The 22,707-nt window shown below is 42.7% G+C and overlaps 1 protein-coding gene across 2 annotated transcripts in view; it reads left to right on the top strand.

The window, feature by feature from the left end:
• LOC137562624 (zinc finger protein 585A-like) overlaps positions 1-20,650 on the top strand; it is an 82,814-nt gene extending 62,164 nt beyond the window's left edge. The window contains exon 4 of one of the 2 annotated variants that reach the window (XM_068274144.1): positions 17,582-20,650. In XM_068274144.1, the coding sequence (XP_068130245.1) occupies positions 17,582-18,796 (1,215 nt within the window). In that variant the 3' untranslated portion in view covers positions 18,797-20,650. Of the gene's footprint in view, positions 1-17,003 lie in introns of both variants that reach the window. The other variant, XM_068274143.1, reaches the window with a different exon arrangement.
• Positions 20,651-22,707: the final 2,057 nt, after the last annotated feature.

Genomic DNA, 22,707 nt, shown 5'->3' with positions numbered 1-22,707 from the left:
AATATCTCCTGGTACAGAAGAGAATTCATGGTACCTTGCACACGCTGAAGCTTCCCTGTACTTGCAGAAGCAAAATAGCCCCAAAGCCTTGTTCTGCCTCCTCCAAACATAGCGTTGATCCATGGGCCCAAACAGTTCTAATTTTGTTTCATCAGGCCACAGAACACTTTCCCAAAACTTTTGTGGTTTGTCTACATGACTTTTGGCATACTGCAGTCAACTCTTCTTATTCTTTGGAGACAGCAAGGGGATGCGCCTGGGAGTTCTGGCATGGAGGCTTTCATTACGCAGTGTGTGCCTTATTGTCTGAGCTGAAACTTCAGTACCTGCATCTGACAAATCTTTTTTCAGTTCCTCAGCAGTCATATGGTGACTTTTCTCCACTTTGCGCTTTAGGTAGCGCACAGCAGCTGAAGTCAGCATCTTCTTTCTGCCACGACCATGTAGCGTTTTAACAGTGCCCTTTGCCTTCAATTTGCAAATGATGCTTCCTATGGTGTCTCTTGGTATGTTTAACATCTTTGCAATCTTCTTATAGCCATTGCCCTTCCTGTGAAGAGAAATCACCTCTTCTTTTGTCTTCCTGGACCATTCTCTTGACTTCACCATGTTTGTAAACACACCAGTAAATATCTAGAAGGAGCTGAGTATCAGTTATTTTAAATCTGCCTTATTGGAGTATTATGCTTGCTTGCTGCTTGTTAACATTCACAGGTGTTTTCAATACCTGATCGAAAACACTTGAATGAACCTCTGTTCTTAACCACTTGCCGACCGCCCACTGCACATTGGCGGCGGCAAAGTGGCAGCCCCAGGACCACGTAACGCACATTGGCGTTAGGTCCTGGGACTCTTACGGACGCGCCCATCCGCCGGCATTAGGCTCCGTCCACCCGCAACGACATCCCGCCGGCCATACGGAAGCGCCGGCGGGATGTTAACCCCCGATCTGCCGCATACAAAGCGTATAATACGCTTTGTATTGTATACAAAGCGTATTATACAGGCTGCCTCCTGCCCTGGTGGTCCCAGTGTCCGAGGGACCACCAGGGCAGGCTGCAGCCACCCTAGTCTGCACCCAAACACACTGATCTGCCCCCTGATTGCCCACAGCACACCTCAGACCCACCCCCCAGACCACTGTTGGCACCCAATCATCCCCCTAATCACCCATCAATCACTCCCTGACACTATCTGTCAATGCTATTTTTTTTTTGTAGTCCCTAAACTGCCCCCTGGGAACTCCTGATCACCCCCCCACCCCTCAGATTCTCCCCAGACCCCCAACCCCTGTGTACTGTATGCATCTATCCCCCCTGATCACCTGTCAATCACCCATCAATCACCCCCTGTCACTGCCACCCATCAATCAGCCCCTAACCTGCCCCTTGCGGGCAATCTGATCACCCACCCACACCATTAGATCGCCTGCAGACTCGACGTCAGATCACCTCCCAAGTGCACTGTTTACATCTGTTCTCTCCTCTAAAAACCCACTAATTACCCATCAATCACCCCCTATCACCACCTGTCACTGTTACCCATCAGATTAGACCCTAATCTGCCCCTAGGGCACCCAATCACCCACCCACACCCTCAGAACACCCTCAGACCCCAGCCCTGATCACCTCGCCAGTGCATTGCTTGCATCTATTCCCCCCACTAATCACACCTTGAGACACCCATCAATCACCACCTGTCACCCCCTAGCACACCTACCCATCAAATCAGGCCCTAATTTGCCCCGTGTGGGCTCCTGATCACTCGGCCAAACCCTCAGATCCCCCTCAGACCCCCTTCCGATCACCTCCCCAGTGCATTGATTGCATCTATTTTCCCCTCTAACCACCCCCTGTGACACCCATCAATCACCTCCTGTCACCCCCCTAGCACTCCTATCCATCAGTTCAGGCCCAATACAACCTGTCATGTAAGAGGCCACCCTGCTTATGACCGGTTCCACAAAATTCGCCCCCTCATAGACCACCTGCCATCAAAATTTGCAGATGCTTATACCCCTGAACAGTCATTTTGAGACATTTGGTTTCCAGACTACTTACGGCTTTGGGCCCATAAAATGCCAGGGCAGTATAGGAACTCCACAAGTGACACCTTTTTAGAAAAAGACACCCCAAGGTATTCTGTTAGGTGTATGAAGAGTTCATGGAAGATTTTATTTTTTGTCAAAAGTTAGCGGAAATTGATTTTTATTGTTTTTTTCACAAAGTTTCATTTTTCACTAACTTGTGACAAAAAAATAAAATCTATGAACTCACCATACACCTAACGGAATACTTTGGGCTGTCTTCTTTCTAAAATGGGGGCACTTGTGGCGTTCCTATACTGCCCTGGCATTTTAGGGGCCCTAAACCCGTGAGGAGTAGTCTAGAAAACAAATGCCTCAAAATGACCTGTGAATAGGACGTTGGGCCCCTTAGTGCACCTAGGCTGCAAAAAAGTGTCACACATGTCGTATCGCCGTACTCAGGAGAAGTAGTATAATGTGTTTTGGGGTGTATTTTTACACATACCCATGCTGGGTGGGAGAAATCTCTCTGTAAATGGACAATTGTGTGTAAAAAAAAAAAATCTAAAATTTGTCATTTACAGAGATTTCTCCCACCCAGCATGGGTATATGTAAAAATACACCACAAAACACATTATACTACTTCTGAGCACGGCAGTACCACATGTGTGGCACTTTTTTGCAGCCTAACTGCGCTAAGGGGCCCAAAGTCCAATGAGTGCCTTTAGGTTTTCACAGGTCATTTTGCGACATTTGTTTTCAAGACTACTCCTCACGGTTTAGGGCCCCTAAAATGCCAGGGCAGTATAGGAACCCCACAAATGACCACATTTTAGAAAGCAGACACCCCAAGGTATTCCGTTAGGAGTATGGTGAGTTCATAGAAGATTTTCTTTTTTGTCACAAGTTAGCGGAAAATGACACTTTGTGGAAAAAAAACAATTAAAATCAATTTCCGCTTACTTGTGACAAAAAATAAAATCTTCTATGAACTCACCATACTCCTAACAGAATACATTGGGGTGTCTTCTTTCTAAAATGGGGTCATTTGTGGGGTTCCTATACTGCCCTGGCATTTTAGGGGCCCTAAACCGTGAGGAGTAGTCTTGAAATTAAATGTTGCAAAATGACCTGTGAAATCCTAAAGGTACTCATTGGACTTTGGGCCCCTTAGCGCAGTTAGGGTGCAAAAATGTGCCACGCATGTGGTATCGCCGTACTCAGGAGAAGTAGTATAATGTGTTTTGGGGTGTATTTTTACACATACCCATGCTGAGTGGGAGAAATATCTGTAAATAGACAATTGTGTGTAAAAAAAAAAATTTAAAAAAATTTCATTTACAGAGATATTTCTTCCACCCAGTATGGGTATGTGTAAAAATACACCCCAAAACACATTATACTACTTCTCCTGAGTACGGCAATACCACATGTGTGGCACTTTTTTGCAGCCTAACTGCGCTAAGGGGCCCAAAGTCCAATGAGCACCTTTAGGCTTTACATGGGTGCTTACAATTTAGCACCCCCCAAAATGCCAGGACAGTAAACACACCCCACAAATGACCCCATTTTGGAAAGTAGACACTTCAAGGTATTCAGAGAGGGGCATGGTAAGTCCGTGGCAGATTTCATTTTTTTTTTTTTTGTCGCAAGTTAGAAGAAATGGAAACTTTTTTTTTTTTTTTTTTCTTTTTTTTTGTGACAAAGTGTCATTTTCCGCTAACTTGTGACAAAAAATAAAATCTTCTATGAACTCACCATGCCTCTCAGTGAATACTTTGGGATGTCTTCTTTCCAAAATGGGGTCATTTGGGGTGTATTTATAACATCCTGGAATTTTAGCACCTCATGAAACATGACAGGTGGTCAGAAAAGTCAGATGATTCAAAATAGGAAAATTCACTTTTGGCACCATAGTTTGTAAACGCTATAACTTTTACCCAAACCAATAAATATAGGATGAATTGTTTTTTTTTTTAATAAAAAAAAAAAATGTACGTCCACATTTTACGTGCTGCATGTATACAGAAATTTTACTTTATTTAAAAAATGTCAGCACAGAAAGTAAAAAAAAAATAATTTTTTGACAAAATTCATGTCTTTTTTGATGAATTTAATAAAAAGTAAAAATCGCAGCAGCACAGCAATCAAATAGCACCAAAAGAAAGCTGTATTAGTGACAAGAAAAGGAGGTAAAATTCATTTAGATGGTAGGTTGTATGACCGAGCAATAAACCGTTAAAGCTGCAGTGGTCTGAATGGAAAAAAAGGCTCTGGTCCTTAAGGGGTTTTATGACTGCAGTCCTTAAAGAGACTCCGTAACAAAAATTGCATCCTGTTTTTTATCATCCTACAAGTTCCAAAAGCTATTCTAATGTGTTCTGGCTAACTGCAGCACTTTCTGCTATCACAGTCTCTGTAATAAATCAATATATATTTCCCCTGTCAGACTTGTCGGCCTGTGTCTGGAAGGCTGCCAAGTTCTTCAGTGTTGTGGTTCTGCTATGAACTCACCCTTCCAGGTCCCTCTCTGCACACTGCCTGTGTGTTATTTAGATTAGAGCAGCTTCCCTCTTCTCTCTTATCTTTTACAATCTGGATAAATCGTCCTCTGAGCTGGCTGGGCTTTCACATACTGAGAATTACAGACAAGGGCAAAGCTGTTTGCAAGAAGAAAAGAGCAGCCTGAAACTTCAGTGCATGGGGGAAAGAAACACACAAATGATCTCTTGAGATTCAAAAGGAATGCTGTATACAGCCTGCTTGTGTATGGATGTATTTTCTATGTGTGGACATACTGTACATCAACCTACTTCCTGTATTGGTGGCCATTTTGTTTGTTTACAAACAAACTTTTTAAAACTGTTTTTAACCACTTTTAATGCGGCGAGGAGCAGCGAAATTGTGACAGAGGGTAATAGGAGATGTCCCCTAACGCACTGGTATGTTTACTTTTGAGCGATTTTAACAATACAGATTATCTTTAAGTGGTTAAGAGTGGTAGTCTTTAAGGGGTTGAATAATTGTCAATGAAGCAATCACAAAAAAAGTACACTAAATTCCTCAAAACCCTTTGCAGCATTGGGGGTTGAATAATTTTGAACACAACTGTAACATGGGTGTCTCCCAAAAGATAATAAGACTATGTACAAGAGGCCTTATTGTGGGGAAAAAAAAAAACAATTTCTCAGCTTTTATTAACATTTAAGCAAAAAGTGTCCATTCCAAAATTGGTTCTATGCCATTCCAAATAATCCAAGCTGTTCTAAAGTATCCTAATTACCCTGATTAATTGGGTACAGCTGTTTTTGTCAATTCAACAGGTGAAAAACAGCAGCTCTCAGCAGTTGGTTTGTGGACAATCATGGCTAAAACAAAGGAGCTCAGTGAGGACCTGCGGCTGCACATTGTGGCTGCTCACAAGTCAGGAAAGGGCTACAAGGACATTTCTAAAGGTTTTCAAGTTCCAGTGGCTACAGTGCAAAGTATTCTTAAAAAATACAAGATGCTCCATAGTGTGGAAAATCTCAGAGGACATGGTCGGAAGCCAAAAGTGACACCTATGCTGGCCAGGAGGATAGTGAGAAAGGTGAAAAAGAATTCAAGGATCACCACCAGGGCCATCCTGGTGAATCTGGGCTCTGCTAGTGGCAATGTCTCAAGGCAGACAATCCAACGGACACTGCACACTGCTGGGTTCCACGGATGCAGACCAAGGAGGACTCCACTTCTTCAGATAATGCACACAAAAGCTCACTTGGCCTTTGCAAATGCTATTCTGGACAAAGAAGAAGACTTCTGGTCTTCTGTGCTACGGTCCGATGAAACAATAATTTAATTGTTTGGTCACAATGATGTTTCCTTCATTTGGCGTAAAAAAGGAGAAGCCTTCAACTCGAAGAAAATCATCCCCACTGTCAAACATGGTGGTGGGAACCTAATGCTTTGGGGGTGTTTTTCAGCCAATGTACCAGGGAACCTAATCACAGTAAATGGCACCATTAAAAAAGAAAAATACATGAGGATTCTCAACGACATCAGGCAGTCTGCAGAGAAACTTGGCCTTGGGTATCAGTGGACCTTTCAGCATGACATTTAAATGGATAGCAGACAACAACATTAACGTTTTGGAATCCTGAACTGAATCCAATTAAGAATCTGTGGAGGGAGCTAAAGATAAGAATGATAGCAAGAAGACCCTCCAACTTGAAAGATTTGGAGCTCATTGCTAAAGATGAATGGGCAAAAATACCTGTGGAGACATGCAAAAAAAAATTGGTCTGCAATTATAGGAAGCGTTTGATTGCTGTTTATAGCCAATAAAGGCTTTTTAAATTATTATTGAGAAGGGCATCTATAATTTTGGATATATAGAAGAAAAGGTGCACAGGGCTACTTCACTGGGCCTCTCGAGTGCTCCAGACCCAAAAACAGTTCCACTTAGCCAGATACTTTGAAGTTGAAAGCGGTTGGGCACATCCAGTGCATAAAAAAGCCTTTATTTAAAATGTATACATAATACACAACAGCTACAGTTGCTAGGAGAGAGAGGGGAACAAGCATGCACAAGAAAGTCGACAGCTGTTTCACACTCCTCAATTGAGTGCTTCCTCAGGACAAATGAGCCCCCAGAAATCACCGCTTAAATACCTTATTTACGGGTGGACCAGCAGAGGAAGGAGGACGCCAGATGGAGCGCACCCACCATCGCCGCAAACAGCACTTCCGAGACGCCAGCTGCGTTCCACAAACCGGGAGGCGCGGACCGGAAGTGATCATCAGATCTCATGGGCCAATAGAGAGCGAGCGCCACCGGCGTTACGCTCTTAAACACGTAGTAGGCAGGCTAACCAATAGAATCCCACCCTTGGACGCCCTGGATAGCACATAGCCACGCCCAACACCCTTACGAGTGCAGGGACGTGGCTTTAAACAGGGACACGCCTCCCTGTGTTCAAAACAAAGGTGAAAATAGCGTCCCTAACAACCTATAGAACAGCTACAAAAGCTGACAGCATTAGCTGTCTCTTACTTTAATAATAGAAACAGCAAAAAACAGGGATCCAGTGTTCCACCCCTCCAGAAGAAAAAAAAAATAAAAAAAATAAAATATATATATATATATATATATATATATCACCCAAACGGACAATAATTATTGTCCAAATGATGGGGGAGTCCCTACCACACTACCTGGCCCAAAGAGACGATCCTACTTGCAGGTGGAACTACAAACGACCTCCTCCTCCTCCTCAGCATCACCCCTGAAAAATATAAAGGAGGACAAAATAGAGAGAAAATACATTTTAAATATTAAAAAACATCAAAAAGTTTTAAATAGAAAAAACTACATGATATACAAAAACACAAATAAATCATTGCGTTCATTAAGTCCCAAAGGACCCACCGCCTCAAAGAAAGAGATCCAAAAGCTTTCCCTCTGTTGTAATTTATTCAACCAATCCCCACCCCTAGAATCCTTTTTAACTACTTCCAGCCCAAAAAATCTTAACTTTGATGAGTCACCTAAATGAACAGTATTCATATGTTCCATGACCCTGGGACTCCCCTTAGCTCACGAGTTGCCCAGAGATCTGCAATGTTCCTGATATCTGTCCTGCATCATGTGTGTTGATAATCCAACATAAATGAATTGGCAAGGGCAGATAAGTGCATACACAATTCCTTTTGTTTTACAATTAATGAACTGTCTAAACTTTACTATTTTACCAAATCTATGGAATTCTTTGCCAGTAATCAAAAAATTACAGCAAGAACAAGAGTTGCACCTATAATTGCAAGGGGGTCATTTAGAGTGTTGTGACTAGTAAATTCACTGTGGGACAATTGATCCTTGAAGTTCGGAACCTTTTTGTAGGAAATACATGGGATTTGACGGCACTTGTCTGACAGGAGTTTATCCTCCTGCAGAATCCACCAGTTATTTTTAATAGATTTTTTGATTTTGTCAAACATGGTTAATTCTGGATTCTTTTTCAACCATTTCAAAGCTTGTGTTTCTGAAGCGGAAAGATTTTTAGGAGCAGAGGGATAGATAAGTGCTTTACAATCCTCAATCACACTTTTGACAAAAAGTTCCACAGAGCCCCCAGGAATGGTTGGAGGGTTAAAAGTAGACCGAGTGCCTATGTGAAATGGGACAGGGCGGTTGGCATCAACCCGATTGGAACCAACCCTACCCATCAATTCACACAAGTCCTTCAATGGAAGATACTATGGAAGATTTTGTAGATCAGGCTGAACAATTTAGAGGCAGGCTACTTGCTAGAGGTTGTAGAGATGATGTGATTATGGAGGCTTTTCAGAAAGCCGCCAACAAAAATAAGGAGTCTTTATTGACTCCTAAGGTGAAAAAACAACAGGGTAGATTTTTTTTTTTATGCATTTCACATATTCTCCCATGTTTGACAAAATCAAAAAATCAATTAAAAATAACTGGTGGATTCTGCAGGAGGATAAACTCCTGTCAGACAAGTGCCATCAAATCCCATGCATTTCCTACAAAAAGGTTCCGAACCTCAAGGATCAATTGTCCCACAGTGAATTTACTAGTCACAACACTCTAAATTGGTTAGGTAGGAATAGACCCCCTGGCAATTATAGGTGCAACTCTTGTTCTTGCTGTAATTTTTTGATTACTGGCAAAGAATTCCATAGATTTGGTAAAATAGTAAAGTTTAGACAGTTCATTAATTGTAAAACAAAAGGAATTGTGTATGCACTTATCTGCCCTTGCCAATTCATTTATGTTGGATTATCAACACACATGATGCAGGACAGATATCAGGAACATTGCAGATCTCTGGGCAACTCGTGAGCTAATCCCCTTAGGGTCATGGAACATATGAATACTGTTCATTTAGGTGACTCATCAAAGTTAAGATTTTTTGGGCTGGAAGTAGTTAAAAAGGATTCTAGGGGTGGGGATTGGTTGTAGAAATTACAACAGAGGGAAAGCTTTTGGATCTCTTTCTTTGAGGCGGTGGGTCCTTTGGGACTTAATGAACGCAATGATTTATCTGTGTTTTTGTAGATCATGTTGTTTATTCTATTTAAAACTTTTTGATGTTTTTTTAATATTTAAAATGTATTTTCTCTCTATTTTGTCCTCCTTTATATTTTTCAGGGGTGATGCTGAGGAGGAGGAGGTCGTTTGTAGTTCCACCTGCAAGTAGGATCGTCTCTTTGGGCCAGGTAGTGTGGTAGGGACTCCCCCATCATTTGGACAATAATTATTGTCTGTCTGGGTGCCCCCTATATAAATTGATATTTTTATTCTGGAAGGGTGGTACACTGGATCCCTGTTTTTTGCTGTTCCGATTATTAAAGTAAGAGACAGCTAATGCTGTCAGCTTTTGTAGCTGTTCTATAGGTTGTTAGGGACGCCATTTTCGCCTTTGTTTTGAACACAGGAAGGTGTGTCCCTGTTTAAAGCCACGTCCCTGCACTCGTAAGGGTGTTGGGCGTGGCTATGTGCTATCCAGGGCGTCCAGGGGTGGGATTCTATTGGTTAGCCTGCCTATTAAGTTTTTGAGAGCGTAACGCCGGTGGCACTCGCTCTCTACTGGCCCATAAGATCTGATGATCACTTCCGGTCCGCGCCTTCCGGTTTGTGGAACGCAGCTGGCGTCCTGGAAGTGCTGTTTGCGGCGATGGTGGGTGCGCTCCATCTGGCGTCCTCCTTCCTCTGCTGGTCCACCCGTAAATAAGGTATTTATTTAAGGGGTGATTTCTGGGGGGCTCATTTGTCCTGAGGAAGCGCTTGTTTGAGGAGTGTGAAACAGCTGTCGACTTTCTTGTGCATGCTTGTTCCCCTCTCTCTCCTAGCAACTGTAGCTGTTGTGTATTATGTATACATTTTTAATATTTTTTCAAATAAAGGCTTTTTTTATGCACTGCATGTGCCCAACCGCTTTCAACTTCAAAGCATCTATAATTTTGGACTGGACACTTTTTGCTCAAATGTAAATAAAAGTTGAGAATTTTTTTTGCCACAATATTGCCTCTTGTACATCGTCTTATTATCTTTTAGGAGACACCTATGTCATTTCCCATCAGAAATTACTTCCTGGTTGAATAAAAGTAAATTTAAGTCAAAATTTGCCAGGGGTATGAATTACTATGGGCAGCACTATTTATTCGCTTTCACCAATTAGTGCTGCATCAGACAGTGCCAGAGGTTTGCACAGGAGCAAGCCCAAATGGGCACAGCACTGCTTCAGCTACAAGACTTATATCTATGTCCTCCATGGTTTAGATGAAGTCACAGAGGACGTAGATATACTGTAGTGGTGGATAAAGTGGTTAAAGTAACTGAACAGCTCTCTTCTCTCCAAGCCACTCTACAACACCAGTCTCTTATTTCCCTTTGCAAAAACTTTCACAAATTCATCCATGTCTGAGTTATTTGTTATGGACTTCTCATGGGCCAAGATCACCAAATTCTGCTTTCTTTTGTGTGACATGGTGCGATGATGGGGGGGTTAGAACCCGTGACAATGTGGAGTAGGAACTCTCACAGTTCATAACTAGGGCTGTTGCATACAATTTATGTAATTCAGGGAAAGCTTCCTTGTACTCTTGTAGGAATTTACACACAGAGGACAGGTCTGCTTCATTTGGAAATTTTTTGAGCAGTATCTGTTTTGACACAAAGATTTCATTTTTCAGACTTGCATTGTTGTCTGCCACTGTGCCAGCCAGCATAGTCAGAGGCTGCAACTGAGTTGAATCTAAAAATGCACTAGATTTGGGTGCAAGACAAGATATTGCTTTCATCGGGTCAACATTCTGCTGTGAAAATCGTGTCTCCATTTCAGAAATTGTCCTGTTAAGGATGTTGAGCAGAGATCTTTTCAGAGACTGATTGGGATTAAGGGTAGGATTATCAGAATCTGTATGGCCCACAGTTGAGAGAACAACACTTTGACTGAGATGTTTGCTCATTGTTCTCCTTCTCTTTGGAATATGTGAAATATATCTAGCAGCCGCCTCGGGTAACTCTGCCCAATGCTCATCTTTATGATTACGAATGTTTTTTAGGGACTCCAGTGCTGCACCAACAACCTCAGAAGCAACGCACATATCCACAGACTGAGACTGTAGAATTGCATTTGTTGGTTTCAAGACACCAAACACCTGCACTAGAAACTCTCCAGTCTCAAAGAAGTGATGCCTCCTAATTTGACATGGCAGGCCCGATGCCTCAGTGCACAAGTCAACGGCAGCATCTTCATCCTCTGTCATCTCCGATAGAATATGATTTTCAACAATGCACCTTGTCACCTCCTAGTGGCCTGTCCATTGAATTTCAAGCAGCCTTTTAAGATGAGGTGCATCATATAGTGGGATGTGAAAGTTTGGGCAACCTTGTTAATCTTCATGATTTTCCTATATAAATGGTTGGTTGTTACGATAAAAAATGTCAGTTAAATATATCATATAGGAGACACACACAGTGATATTTAAAAGTGAAATGAACTTTATTGGATTTACAGAAAGTGTGCCATAATTGTTTTAAATTAAATTAGGTAGGTGCATAAATTTGGGCACAGTTGTAATCTTATTGATTCCAAAACCGTTAGAAGGAATTATTGGAACTCAAATTGGCTTGGTAAGCTCAGTGACCCCTGACCTACATACACAGGCAAATCCAGTTATGAGAGAGTATTTAAGGGGGTCAGTTGTAAGTTTCCCACCTCTTTTAATTTTCTTTGAAGAGTAGCAACATGGGGGTCTCAAAACAACTCCTAGCAGCAGAATCAGAATACAGATGGGCACCATGACACTGGACAGAAAATTTATAAATGCACACAGGCAGAATTATAAACTAGAGAACGGCGGTGGACTCTTGCTGAAATTGATTGGGAATCAGCCTGCAGTGTATAGGCAGCCGACAGATCTCTCTCCAGTCCGATTTGATTAGAGAGAGATTTGTCTCTTTGTCGAATCTGCCCATCATCACCTAATGCATGGTGACCTTTAGTGTTTCCAGCCTGAAATAAGCTGCTAATGGTTACTGTGCCTTACTATACATACTGTACATTGGTCACAGAAGGGGGTGATGTCACATGCCCCCTACTGGACAGACCGAGTAGGGCTTCCCAGTCTGCTTCAGGCCACAGACAATCCAATCTTGTGGATGCAGTTGATGTGCTGGAGCAGCTGGCATTGGGCAAATGGACAGACCAGGAAGAAATGTGTTATAAACACAATGCTCTACTATGCACAAGGTTATGGTAATAAGGTTGCCACCACCTCTTTTATTCAGGAAAAGTGGAACCCACTATCTAATCTGAGCTAAGAAGAAAGTGTTAACACAACCTATTCTCAATGAAACAACATAACTCTGGGTAACATCTCTACAGTAACGTCCCTGCAGATAAGGAGCCAGTGTAGGGCTTTGCCGAGGGGGAAAAGTGGAAAAAGAGCAGTGGGGAGAAGAATAAATTAGTCTAGCTGCTGCATTCATGACTGATTGAAGGTGTGCAATGTGGTTCAAGGGGAGGCCAGACAGTAGGGCATTACAATAATCAAGGCGGGAGATGAGGGCATGGATGAGACGCTTGGTAGTGTCTGTGGTCAGAAAACGGCGGATCTTGTAGATGTTGCGAAGGGGGAAATTGCAGGCTATGGTAACATTTTGGATGTGGGGGGCTGAAGGAGAGAGTAGAGTCTAGGGTGACTCCCAGGCAGCAGACCAGGGAGTTAGGGTGGATGGCAGTGCTGTTGATTGTGATGTGAATATCTGGGAGCGGTGGTGCAGCACAGGGCAGGAAAATCAGGAGCTCAGTCCAGGTTAAGCTTCAGGAACCTGGCTGACATCCAGGAGGAGATAGTCGGGAAGCCAGAGGAGACCTTTTCCATGATGAAGGGGGAGAGATCGGGTGTATGGAAATAGATCCTGGGTATTATGGACATATAAGTGGTATTTGAAGCCCAGGGAGGAGATTACTTAGCTGATGGAGGAGGTGTAAATTGCGAACAGTAGAGGGCCCAGAACAGAGCCCTGGAGGACTCCGACCTAGAGAGGGGAGGGGTTAGATTTGAGCAGGAACCATTGAAAGGGGTAGTAAAGAGGTGATCAGAGAGGTCTGAGGAGATCCAGGCTATTGCGCTGTTGCCAAATCCTAAGGACTTTAGGGATTGGAGGAGAAAGGATGGTCTACTGAATCAAATACTGAGGAAAGGTCGAGGAGTAGCAGGGTGGAGTAGTTGGCAAGGGTGAGGTCATTTACTATTTTGAAGTGTTTCTTTTGAGTGGGCAGGACGGAATCCAGATTGTAAGGGGCTGAGTAGGGAGTTGGTGCTGAGGTAGTGGGTGATGCATCTGTGGACTAGGCGTTCGAGGATCTTCAATGCAAAAGGGAGAAGGAGGAAGATTGGCCAGTAGTTGCAAGGTAGGGAGGGGTCACGTGATGATTTTTATTTTTTTTTGAGCAGGGGAACTATAATTGCCTCATTACAAGCTGAGGGGAAGGTGCTGGTGGAGAGTAAGAGGTTGAACAAGGAGGTGAGGACCGCGATGAAGAGGATATAATGGCATATTCATGATCCATAACGAATTTGCAGCATTTTGGTACTTGGCGTGGATATTGTATAGCCATTACAGATTAGTTTAATAACAGTGTTGCTGCTTATGTCAGCCCAATGAAACAGATATGTCCATGTTTGGCAGGATGCTAGTAGTTCAGCTGAATTTTTATCATCCAGGGATCAAAATTACACCATCTCTTAGAAAAGATAAATAAGAAAGTACAGTTATTTTAATAGGGTGGTGTGTGTCTTCTCTGCTGCCCTCCTGCTAAGTTTCATCGCTGCTCTGCCATGCCACTACATCAAATGGCTTGTTCATGTCTACTGTATTTGTATGCTCCCTGACTGGGAGATGCAAATCAAATATAGCTTTATTGGCATAACCAAGATTCATAAAGGCATTGCCAAAGCGGGGTAGTGGGGGACATGAAACAGGGTGGGGTAGGGGTAAAGTGGGATAGCAGTTCATGGACATTTTTTGGTTTACAGTTCATTTATACTCCTCTGTCTGTGGCATGCTGTGACCATAGTGTGCAGCGACTGTTAATGTGGATTCCTCCTCTGTCTGTGACATGGTGTGCACTGATTGTCACTGTGGATTTCTCTTCTCCTAGTAGAATGTAGAGTTTTTTTTCATGCTCTAATGTGTGAAAGTCTGGAAATAGTTCCATAAATTTCTTAGAGAAAGTTTCCGGGGTTGCAGTATATTTGGGGCAGTGTAGCAGGAAGGGATTGTCGTACTCAAGGGTCTTCTGCACAGTTTTGGCATAGTCTATTCTCCCTTGGTTTGTACGTCTGTGTCTCCAAGACTTGATTTCAAGGTTGTGAGAACTCCGTCTGTAGATGCTCAGGATTTTTCACTCTTGAGAGATTTTCCAGTTATGGGGCCATTTTATATTCTCTGCAGGTACTGGTATAGGGTTACCTTTTGTGTTTTTTTTTTTTTTTTTTTTTTTCATTTCTCCATTTATCTACATAGTCCTCTTTGCTCTTGGCTGTGGTGAGCTTTATCTGGGCTCTTGGTAGGACCTGTGGATCTGGGTTTGGAGGGAGCAGAGAGTTGACCACTTCTTTCAGGGCACACGGCTTTTCTTGGTCTTCATTGTGCAACTTGGCTTTGTAACAATAACAACAATAACAATAATATTTATATATCGCTTTTCTCCCTGGGGACTCAAAGCACTGTGACCCTGCATTCTGCAGTCTCAAAGGCTCGGGAAAAGAGGTGAGTTTTTAGCCTTTATGTAAAGCTGTCCAGAGAAGGAGCCTCTCGTACTGATTGTGGACGTGAGTTCCATAGAGTAGGGGCTGCATAGGAAAAGGCCTGAGCACCAAATGTTAAGTGTATCCTGGGAATAACCAGCTTCATCTTGTTGGCAGAGCGGAGGGTGCGCGGAGGGGCATAAAGTTCCAATAGATCCGCTATGTATTTGGGTCCCATGTGGTGTAGAGCCTTGAATGTCAGCAGGCAGATCTTAAAATTGATTCTCCATTTTACTGGCAACCAGTGAAGAGTTTGAAGTACTGGGGTGATGTGTGAGCTGCGGGGGGCATTGGCTAGGAGTCTGGCTGCAGCATTCTGTACTAGCTGTAAGGGGCGCAGAACCTTTTCTGTAGATCCGATGAACAGGGCATTGCAGTAGTCTAGACGGGAGGATACAAATGCGTGAACCAGGGCAGGTAGGTCTTCAGCTGGGATAAGGTGTTTGATTTTCGCTATATTTCTTAGATGGGAGAAGGAAGACTTGACGACAGCTGATACCTGCTGTCTGAGTTTTAGATTTCCAGTTTAGATTAGATTGTAGTGGGGTGGCTCAGGGCAGCTGCTCTGTAGGTGGGCCCACATAAATGCTCTCTTCCAGGCAATAGGAACACATAGGAAGCTTTATATTTCTGGTATGTTTCTTCTTATTGTATATAGCATATTGGAACTTTTCAGCATATCTTGCCTCATTTTATTGGCGCTTCATTGCAATTTTTTGCATCATTGTGTTGCACAGCATTTGTACTTTACTTACCGAATGTAGAAATTTGTTGTTTTTTTTTCCACAATAATGCCTCTTGTATATCGTCTTATCTTTTGGGAGACACCTATGTCATTTCCCATCAAAAAACTACTTGCTGGTTGAATAAAGGTACATTACATAAGCATATAAGTGACACGAGGATAGAATGGTAATAAGACCGTGTAAATGGCTGGATAGTGTACTGGTTAAAGAGACACTGAAGCGAAAAAAAAACTATGATATTATGATTTGTATGTGTAGCACAGCTAAGAAATAAAACATTAAGATCAGATATATCAGTCTAATTGTTTCCAGTACAGGAAGAGTTAAGAAACTCCAGTTGTTATCTCTATGCAAAAAAGCCATTAAGCTCTCCGACTAAGTTAGTCATGGAGAGGGCTGTTATCTGACTTTTATTATCTCAACTGTTCCTGAACTATTTACTTTTCCTCTGCTAGAGGAGAGGTCATTACTTCACAGACTGCTCTGAAAGACTCATTTTGAATGCTGAGTGTTGTGTAATCTGCACATATTATAGAATGATGCAATGTTAGAAAAAACACTATATACCTGAAAATAAAAGTATGAGAATATTTTCTTTGCTGCTAATCTTCTAGTAATTATTCATAGTACACAACCAATTCACTATATCATATTTTTTTTCGCTTCAGTGTCTCTTTAAGGGCACCGCCTTTGACATGGGAGACCAGGGTTCGAATCCTGGCTAGGGATTCGGTATTTGCTATTCAGTAAGGAGTTCTAGGCAAGACTCTCTAACACTGCAGGGTGGCCTCTTGACCGCGTCCCAGTGGCTGCAGCTCTTGAGCGCTTTGAGTCCAGCAGGAGAAAAGTGCTATACAAATGTTCGGATTATTATTATAAGTGAAAGCACATTGCTCTACAAACAGAACACAGATTTCTTGCTAGAAGTACGTATAGGTCTGTTGTCATAAGAGTAAAAACATTGCTTCCATTGTCTCCTCACGCTCTACAATTTACTGTTTTTCAATTTATGGCCAATGCTTTAGCCATAGAGAGAGTCAATGAGATGCAAATATAATGCAGATTGTATGCAGATAATCAGATTTGTCAGGAAATGCATTTGATTGACTTCCTAGCGGGTAAACTTTGAACGTAAGGCAAAGTTATTGATGTGATTGCCCGCCAGTAGTGAGCACAATTCTCTGACAGACTGACAAATAGTGATGGTCAGTGACTTGCCAATAACTCTGAAATGGTGCAAATTGTATGCTAATTATTTGAAAAGTTATGCAGCTGCTGCATCTGGTCTATTTATTATCTGCATAAACTTTGCATCAACTTGGTATTATCAGCAGCCAACTGATCGTCCCTAATAATTGTTCCTCCCCTCAGGATTCTGTAACAGGAAGTGATGATGTTTCTCTATTTGCAGCGCGGAGTCCCGGCATCAGGAACCTCTCAGAAACTCATCTCTCTGTATCCACTGCAGACTGTACAATGGATGATGACATTGGACAAGAGTCTCCTGCAGCTATCCTGGTTACCCCAAATATTCACCAAGACTTCCCTCACCTGTCAAACACCGAAGGGACTCATACTCAGTACAGCTCTCCCACTGCTGGAGGATCTTATTCCTGTTCCACATGTGGGAAATGTTTTAAATGGAAATCTCAGCTTGTCATTCATGAAAGAGCTCATACTGGAGTGAAGCCATATTCATGTTCTGAGTGTGGGAAATGTTTTGCACATAAATGTCAGCTTGTCAGTCATGTGAGATCTCATACTGGAGAGAAGCCATATTCATGTGCTGAGTGTGGGAAATGTTTTGCATGGAAATCTCAGCTTATCATTCATGAGAGATCTCACACTGGAGAAAAGCCATATTCTTGTGCTGAGTGTGGTAAATGTTTTGTACAAAAATGTCAGCTTCTCAATCATGAGAGATGTCACACTGGAGAGAAGTCCTATTCATGTGCTCAGTGTGGGAAATGTTTTGCACGGAAATGTCAGCTTACCAGTCATGAGAGATCTCACACTGGTGAAAAGCCATATTCATGTTCTGATTGTGGGAAATGTTTTGCATATAAATGTCAACTTTTTAATCATGCGAGATCTCACACTGGAGAGGACCCTTATTCATGTGCTGAGTGTGGGAAATGTTTTGTTCAGAAATCAAAGCTTGTGACTCATGAGAGATCTCACACTGGTGAGAAGCCATATTCATGTTCTGAGTGTGGGAAATGTTTTGCATATAAATTTCAACTTGTTAATCATGCGAGATCTCACACTGGAGAGGACTCTTATTCGTGTGCTGAGTGTGGCAAATGTTTTTTACATAAATCTCAATTTGTGACTCATGAGAGATCTCACACTGGTGTGAAGCCATATTCATGTTCTGAGTGTGGGAAATGTTTTGCTCAGAAATCATATCTTGTCTGTCATGAGAGATCTCACACTGGTGAGAAGCCATATTCGTGTGCTGAGTGTGGGAAAGGTTTTGCACAGCAATCCTGTCTTGTCAATCATGAGAGATCTCACACTGGTGAAAAGCCATATTCATGTGCTGAGTGTGGGAAAAGTTTTGCACGGAAATCTCAGCTTGTCAATCATGAGACATTTCACACTGAAAAGAAACCATTTTCATGTTCTGAGTGTGGGAAAAGTTTTGTTCAGAAATATGTTCTTGTGGCTCATGAGAGATTACACACTGGAGAGAAGCCATATTCATGTGCTGAGTGTGGGAAATGTTTTACTCAGAAATCGCATCTTGTCTGTCATGAAAGAACTCACACTGGTGAGAAGCCATATTCGTGTGCTGAGTGCGGGAAATGTTTTTCACAGAAATCATGTCTTGTCAATCATGAGAGATCTCACACTGGTGAAAAGCCATATTCATGTGCTGAGTGTGGGAAATATTTTGCACGGAAATCTCAGCTTGTCACTCATGAAAGAGCTCATACTGGAGAGAAACCATTTTCATGTGCTGAGTGTGGAAAATATTTTGTTCACAAATCAGCTCTTGTCACTCATGAGAAATCTCACACTGGAGAGAAGCCATATTCATGTGGTGAATGTGGGAAATGTTTTATACAGAAATCAGTTCTTGTCATTCATGAGAGATCTCACACTGGAGAGAAGCCGTATTCATGTGCCTTGTGTGGGAAATGTTTTGCTCAGAGATCAAAGCTGGTCATTCATGAGAGATCTCACGCTGGTGAGAAGTAAGGGTTAGTGAAACATAACTTCACATTTATGGCTTTTTTTCCACGAGCAGTTGATACGCAGTGATGAAAAGACTCTCGAACTCTCACATCTGATTACTCACTGCTGCTTGGTAACTGTTCACTGAGTGCACAATTTTGCCACCTGTGGAAAAGGTCCTTCAGTGAACCTGAACTGGCCGCAGCATACTGCTCTCCATCTCCCCAACATAGCCAGAAGGGAGGATGAAGTGTGGAGTGCAGCGGCTAATAACAGGCTTGTTCAGTTCCGCTTATCCCTCTATCATCACTGGTGAGAAGCTCTATTACTGCACTGAGTGTGGGAAATGTTTTGGCCATAAGTTTTCTTTTCCAATGTTTCTTTTATTTCCTGCTAGATGCACATGGCAGCATATTTACACAGAATCCTGTGGACTCCTTCATGATGCTTGGTGGATAGATTTGTAAAGCATTAAAGTCCCTGAACTGAGGTGTCGTGATAAGATAAACATGGGTACATGTAGTGCTAAGCCCAGTGACAACTTGTCCTGTGTTCACTTTCTATTTATTCCATTGTAAGGATTAAAGTGGATCCGAGGTGAACTTTTACTCATTGCATAATTGTGTTCCTTTTCTATTGTTTATAGGGCATTCTTCAAGCCAAATACTTTTTTGTTTTTGTTTTATTACTCTAATTCCCTATAAACTAAATAAACCAGCTCACAGGTTTTCAGAGAGCCTTGGCAGTAGCAAGGGCTCATGGGAGCTCAGTCTGGGCAGGGGGAGGAGGAGGTGTTACTAGCCATTGATTTCAGAGGCAGAGGGGAGGGGGATTAGGTTTTTTCACAGTCTGAGTGCTCAAGATACAGATAAGCCTGCCTCTGTGTAATGTTTACAAACAACATGGCTGCTGTCATTGTATCACAGGAAGAAATAATAATTTTCTATTAAATCTGTTTGCAGCTAGATTTGCTGTGTAAATGATCTAAACTTTAGATAAGATATATAGACAAGTTACTTGTTATAGTTCATTTTTCATCTCGGATCCACTTTAAAGTAAATCTGTAATCTGAAATAAAGCAAATCTAATACAACTAAATACTGCTTCACCAAACCTCTTTATTCAGAAAACACCCCAATTCACAGATATTCTTAGGAAATGAAAGACACGTATCTTATTTTAGTGACAGTGGCATTAATTAGTATGCAGGCTGAGAGGAGTTTCTTATTAGGGCCGAATGATTTTCAGATTTTAAACCGAAATTTGTGATTAGAGGCAAGACGATCTTGAGATCGTCAAAGCTGCGGTTTTGCTGCAGTTTTTGCATGCCGCTGATGGTACCAGCTCCTGGCTCCCGGCCCCCTCCTCCAGTAAGTCTCTATTCCCCCTCACTGCATTGCCCGGCAGTAAGCCACTTTCAAGTGACAGTGAGCATTGCCCAGTAACAACAGCCATCAGGAAGCATCACATTTGTAGTGTTGTCTTGCACACACTAAAGGAGCAAACCCATAGTCTTTAAGGGGAGTGCAGATCCCAGACGAATACACATTGTTTTCTGTGAGTGTCTAGAACAGCCAAACTCCCACTTCGTTTGCAGGAACTTTTACACAGCAGCAGACATATCATTGCCTCTGAGCAAACATTGCCTAGATAAAAGGGTCCTACGTGGCTCCGAAACGTTGGCCATATTCTTTTACATGGAGCCAATAAAGATTAACTCTGGATGTGCAAGCTCTTTTCTTTGTTGGCCGCCAAGAAGCAATGTGATGTCACTTCCCATTAAAGGCCACTCCCATTGCTGAGCGAACACTCATTGGTAAAGCAGTGAGGGGATCAGTACTTTATGGAGGAAGAGCTGGGAGCAGGTACCAGCGGCGTTGAGGGGTATGCTAGAGGGGGGATCTGATCTGACTAAAGGGAGGGATCTGCCTATGTACACTAAAGGGGGGGCTCTGCCTATAAACACTAAAGGAGGAATCTGCCTATATACTCTATATGCTAAAGGGGGCAGTCTGCCTATATACACTAAAGGAGGAATCTGCCTATATATACACTAAAGAGGGTAGTCTGCTATACACTAAAGGGGGGGGGCTCTGCCTATAAACACTAAAGGAAGCAGGGCTGTGGAGTCTGTCCAAAAATCCACCGACTCCGACTCCTCAGTTTAGGATTCCACCGACTCCTCGACTCCGACTCCTCTAATTTGCATATTACAATTTTGTTGATTAAAAGTATGTAACATGAAATTCGTCTCTTAACTGCCAACGCTTAGGAATTTTACAAGACAACTGAAGTGAGAAGGATATGTAGACTACTATATTTATTCCCTTTAGACTAAAACTAGTCCTTGGTAAGAGTACTTGTAAAAGGTACAAACCGGAACAAAGAAAAACTATCAGGCCCTAGGCAATGTAAGTGTGGGTACATGTAAGAATGATGTGCAGGTACTCTGCAGGGGAATGAGGAGATTGTATACAGACAACACCTCTGTGTTCAATGTGCACAGCATTCTCAGTGGATTCCCTGCAGCTCTGTGGGGAGTGCATATGTAGAGTATAGTACTACTGTGTAACAAAGTAAACCTGAGACAGATGAAATTAACCAGCCGGGCGGTATGGACGAGCTGAGCTCGTCCATCACCGCCGGAGGCTGCCGCTCAGGCCCTGCTGGGCCGATTTTAGTGAAATAAAAAGCAGCACACGCAGCCGGCACTTTGCCAGCCGCGTGTGCTGCTTGATCGCCGCCGCTCTGCGGCGATCCGCCGCGAGCAGCGGCGAAAGAGGGTCCCCCCAGCCGCCTGAGCCCAGCGTAGCCGGAACAAAAAGTTCCGGCCAGCACTAAGGGCTGGATCGGAGGCGGCTGACGTCAGGACGTCGGCCGACGTCCATGACGTCACTCCGCTCGTCGCTATGGCGACGATGTAAGCAAAACAAGGAAGGCCGCTCATTGCGGCCTTCCTTGTTTATTCTGGGCGCCGGAGGCGATCGGAAGAACGCCTCCGGAGCGCCCTCTAGTGGGCTTTCATGCAGCCAACTTTCAGTTGGCTGCATGAAATAGTTTTTTTTTTTATTTAAAAAAAACCCTCCCGCAGCCGCCCTGGCGATCTTAATAGAACGCCAGGGTGGTTAAAGTTTTATACATACCTGGGGCTTCCTCCAGCCGCCTTCAGGATAATCAGTCCCTCGTTGTCCTCCACCACCACCTGGATCTTCTGCTATGAGTCCAGGTACTTGAGCCAGTCGGGCGTAGTGCGCATGCACACACTCTTCCGCCAGGAGCATACTACACCTGTGCAGCACTATTGCGCAGGTGCAGAATGTTCCTGGTTGTGGGAGCGGCATGCGGCCGGACAGCGCTGACTGGCTGAATTACCAGGACTCATAGCAGAAGATCCGGGTGGTGGAGGACAGCGAGGGACTGATTAGCCTGAAGGTGGCTGGAGGAAGCCCCAGGTATGTATAAAACTTTACTTTTCATCCGTCTCAGTTACCCTTTAATTTGTAGTCACCAAACCAAATTTTAACAACATATCAAATTATTTGATTTCATCAGCAAAGGGAGTGCATACATTTGCATAAATCAGCATCAATGCAGAATTATTTCCATCTCGTTGACCATCTCTATTAGTGACACAGCTACACATCAGGCTTTATTCTTACAGCATAGATGTTATTTATTGTATATAAGAGATTCCTGTGTACACATCATATATATAGTCACAATCAGATATGTATATCTGACCTTAAAAATACAGGGACTGCTTTATTGAAGCAGCACAAGTAACTAATTTTGATTGGTTTATTTCATTTTTGTGGACTAAGCACAGCTATTACTGTATATATACTGTATATATACATTATTTTTAATGACTATTATCTGAGAAATAGAACATTTTATCATATTTTCTATTTTAATTACAGTTACAAATTCATTAG

This window comes from Hyperolius riggenbachi, chromosome 3, assembly GCF_040937935.1.
Source record: "Hyperolius riggenbachi isolate aHypRig1 chromosome 3, aHypRig1.pri, whole genome shotgun sequence".
In the NCBI taxonomy this organism is placed as follows: Eukaryota; Metazoa; Chordata; class Amphibia; order Anura; family Hyperoliidae; genus Hyperolius; species Hyperolius riggenbachi.
This window is presented reverse-complemented; position numbering and strand designations above follow the sequence as displayed.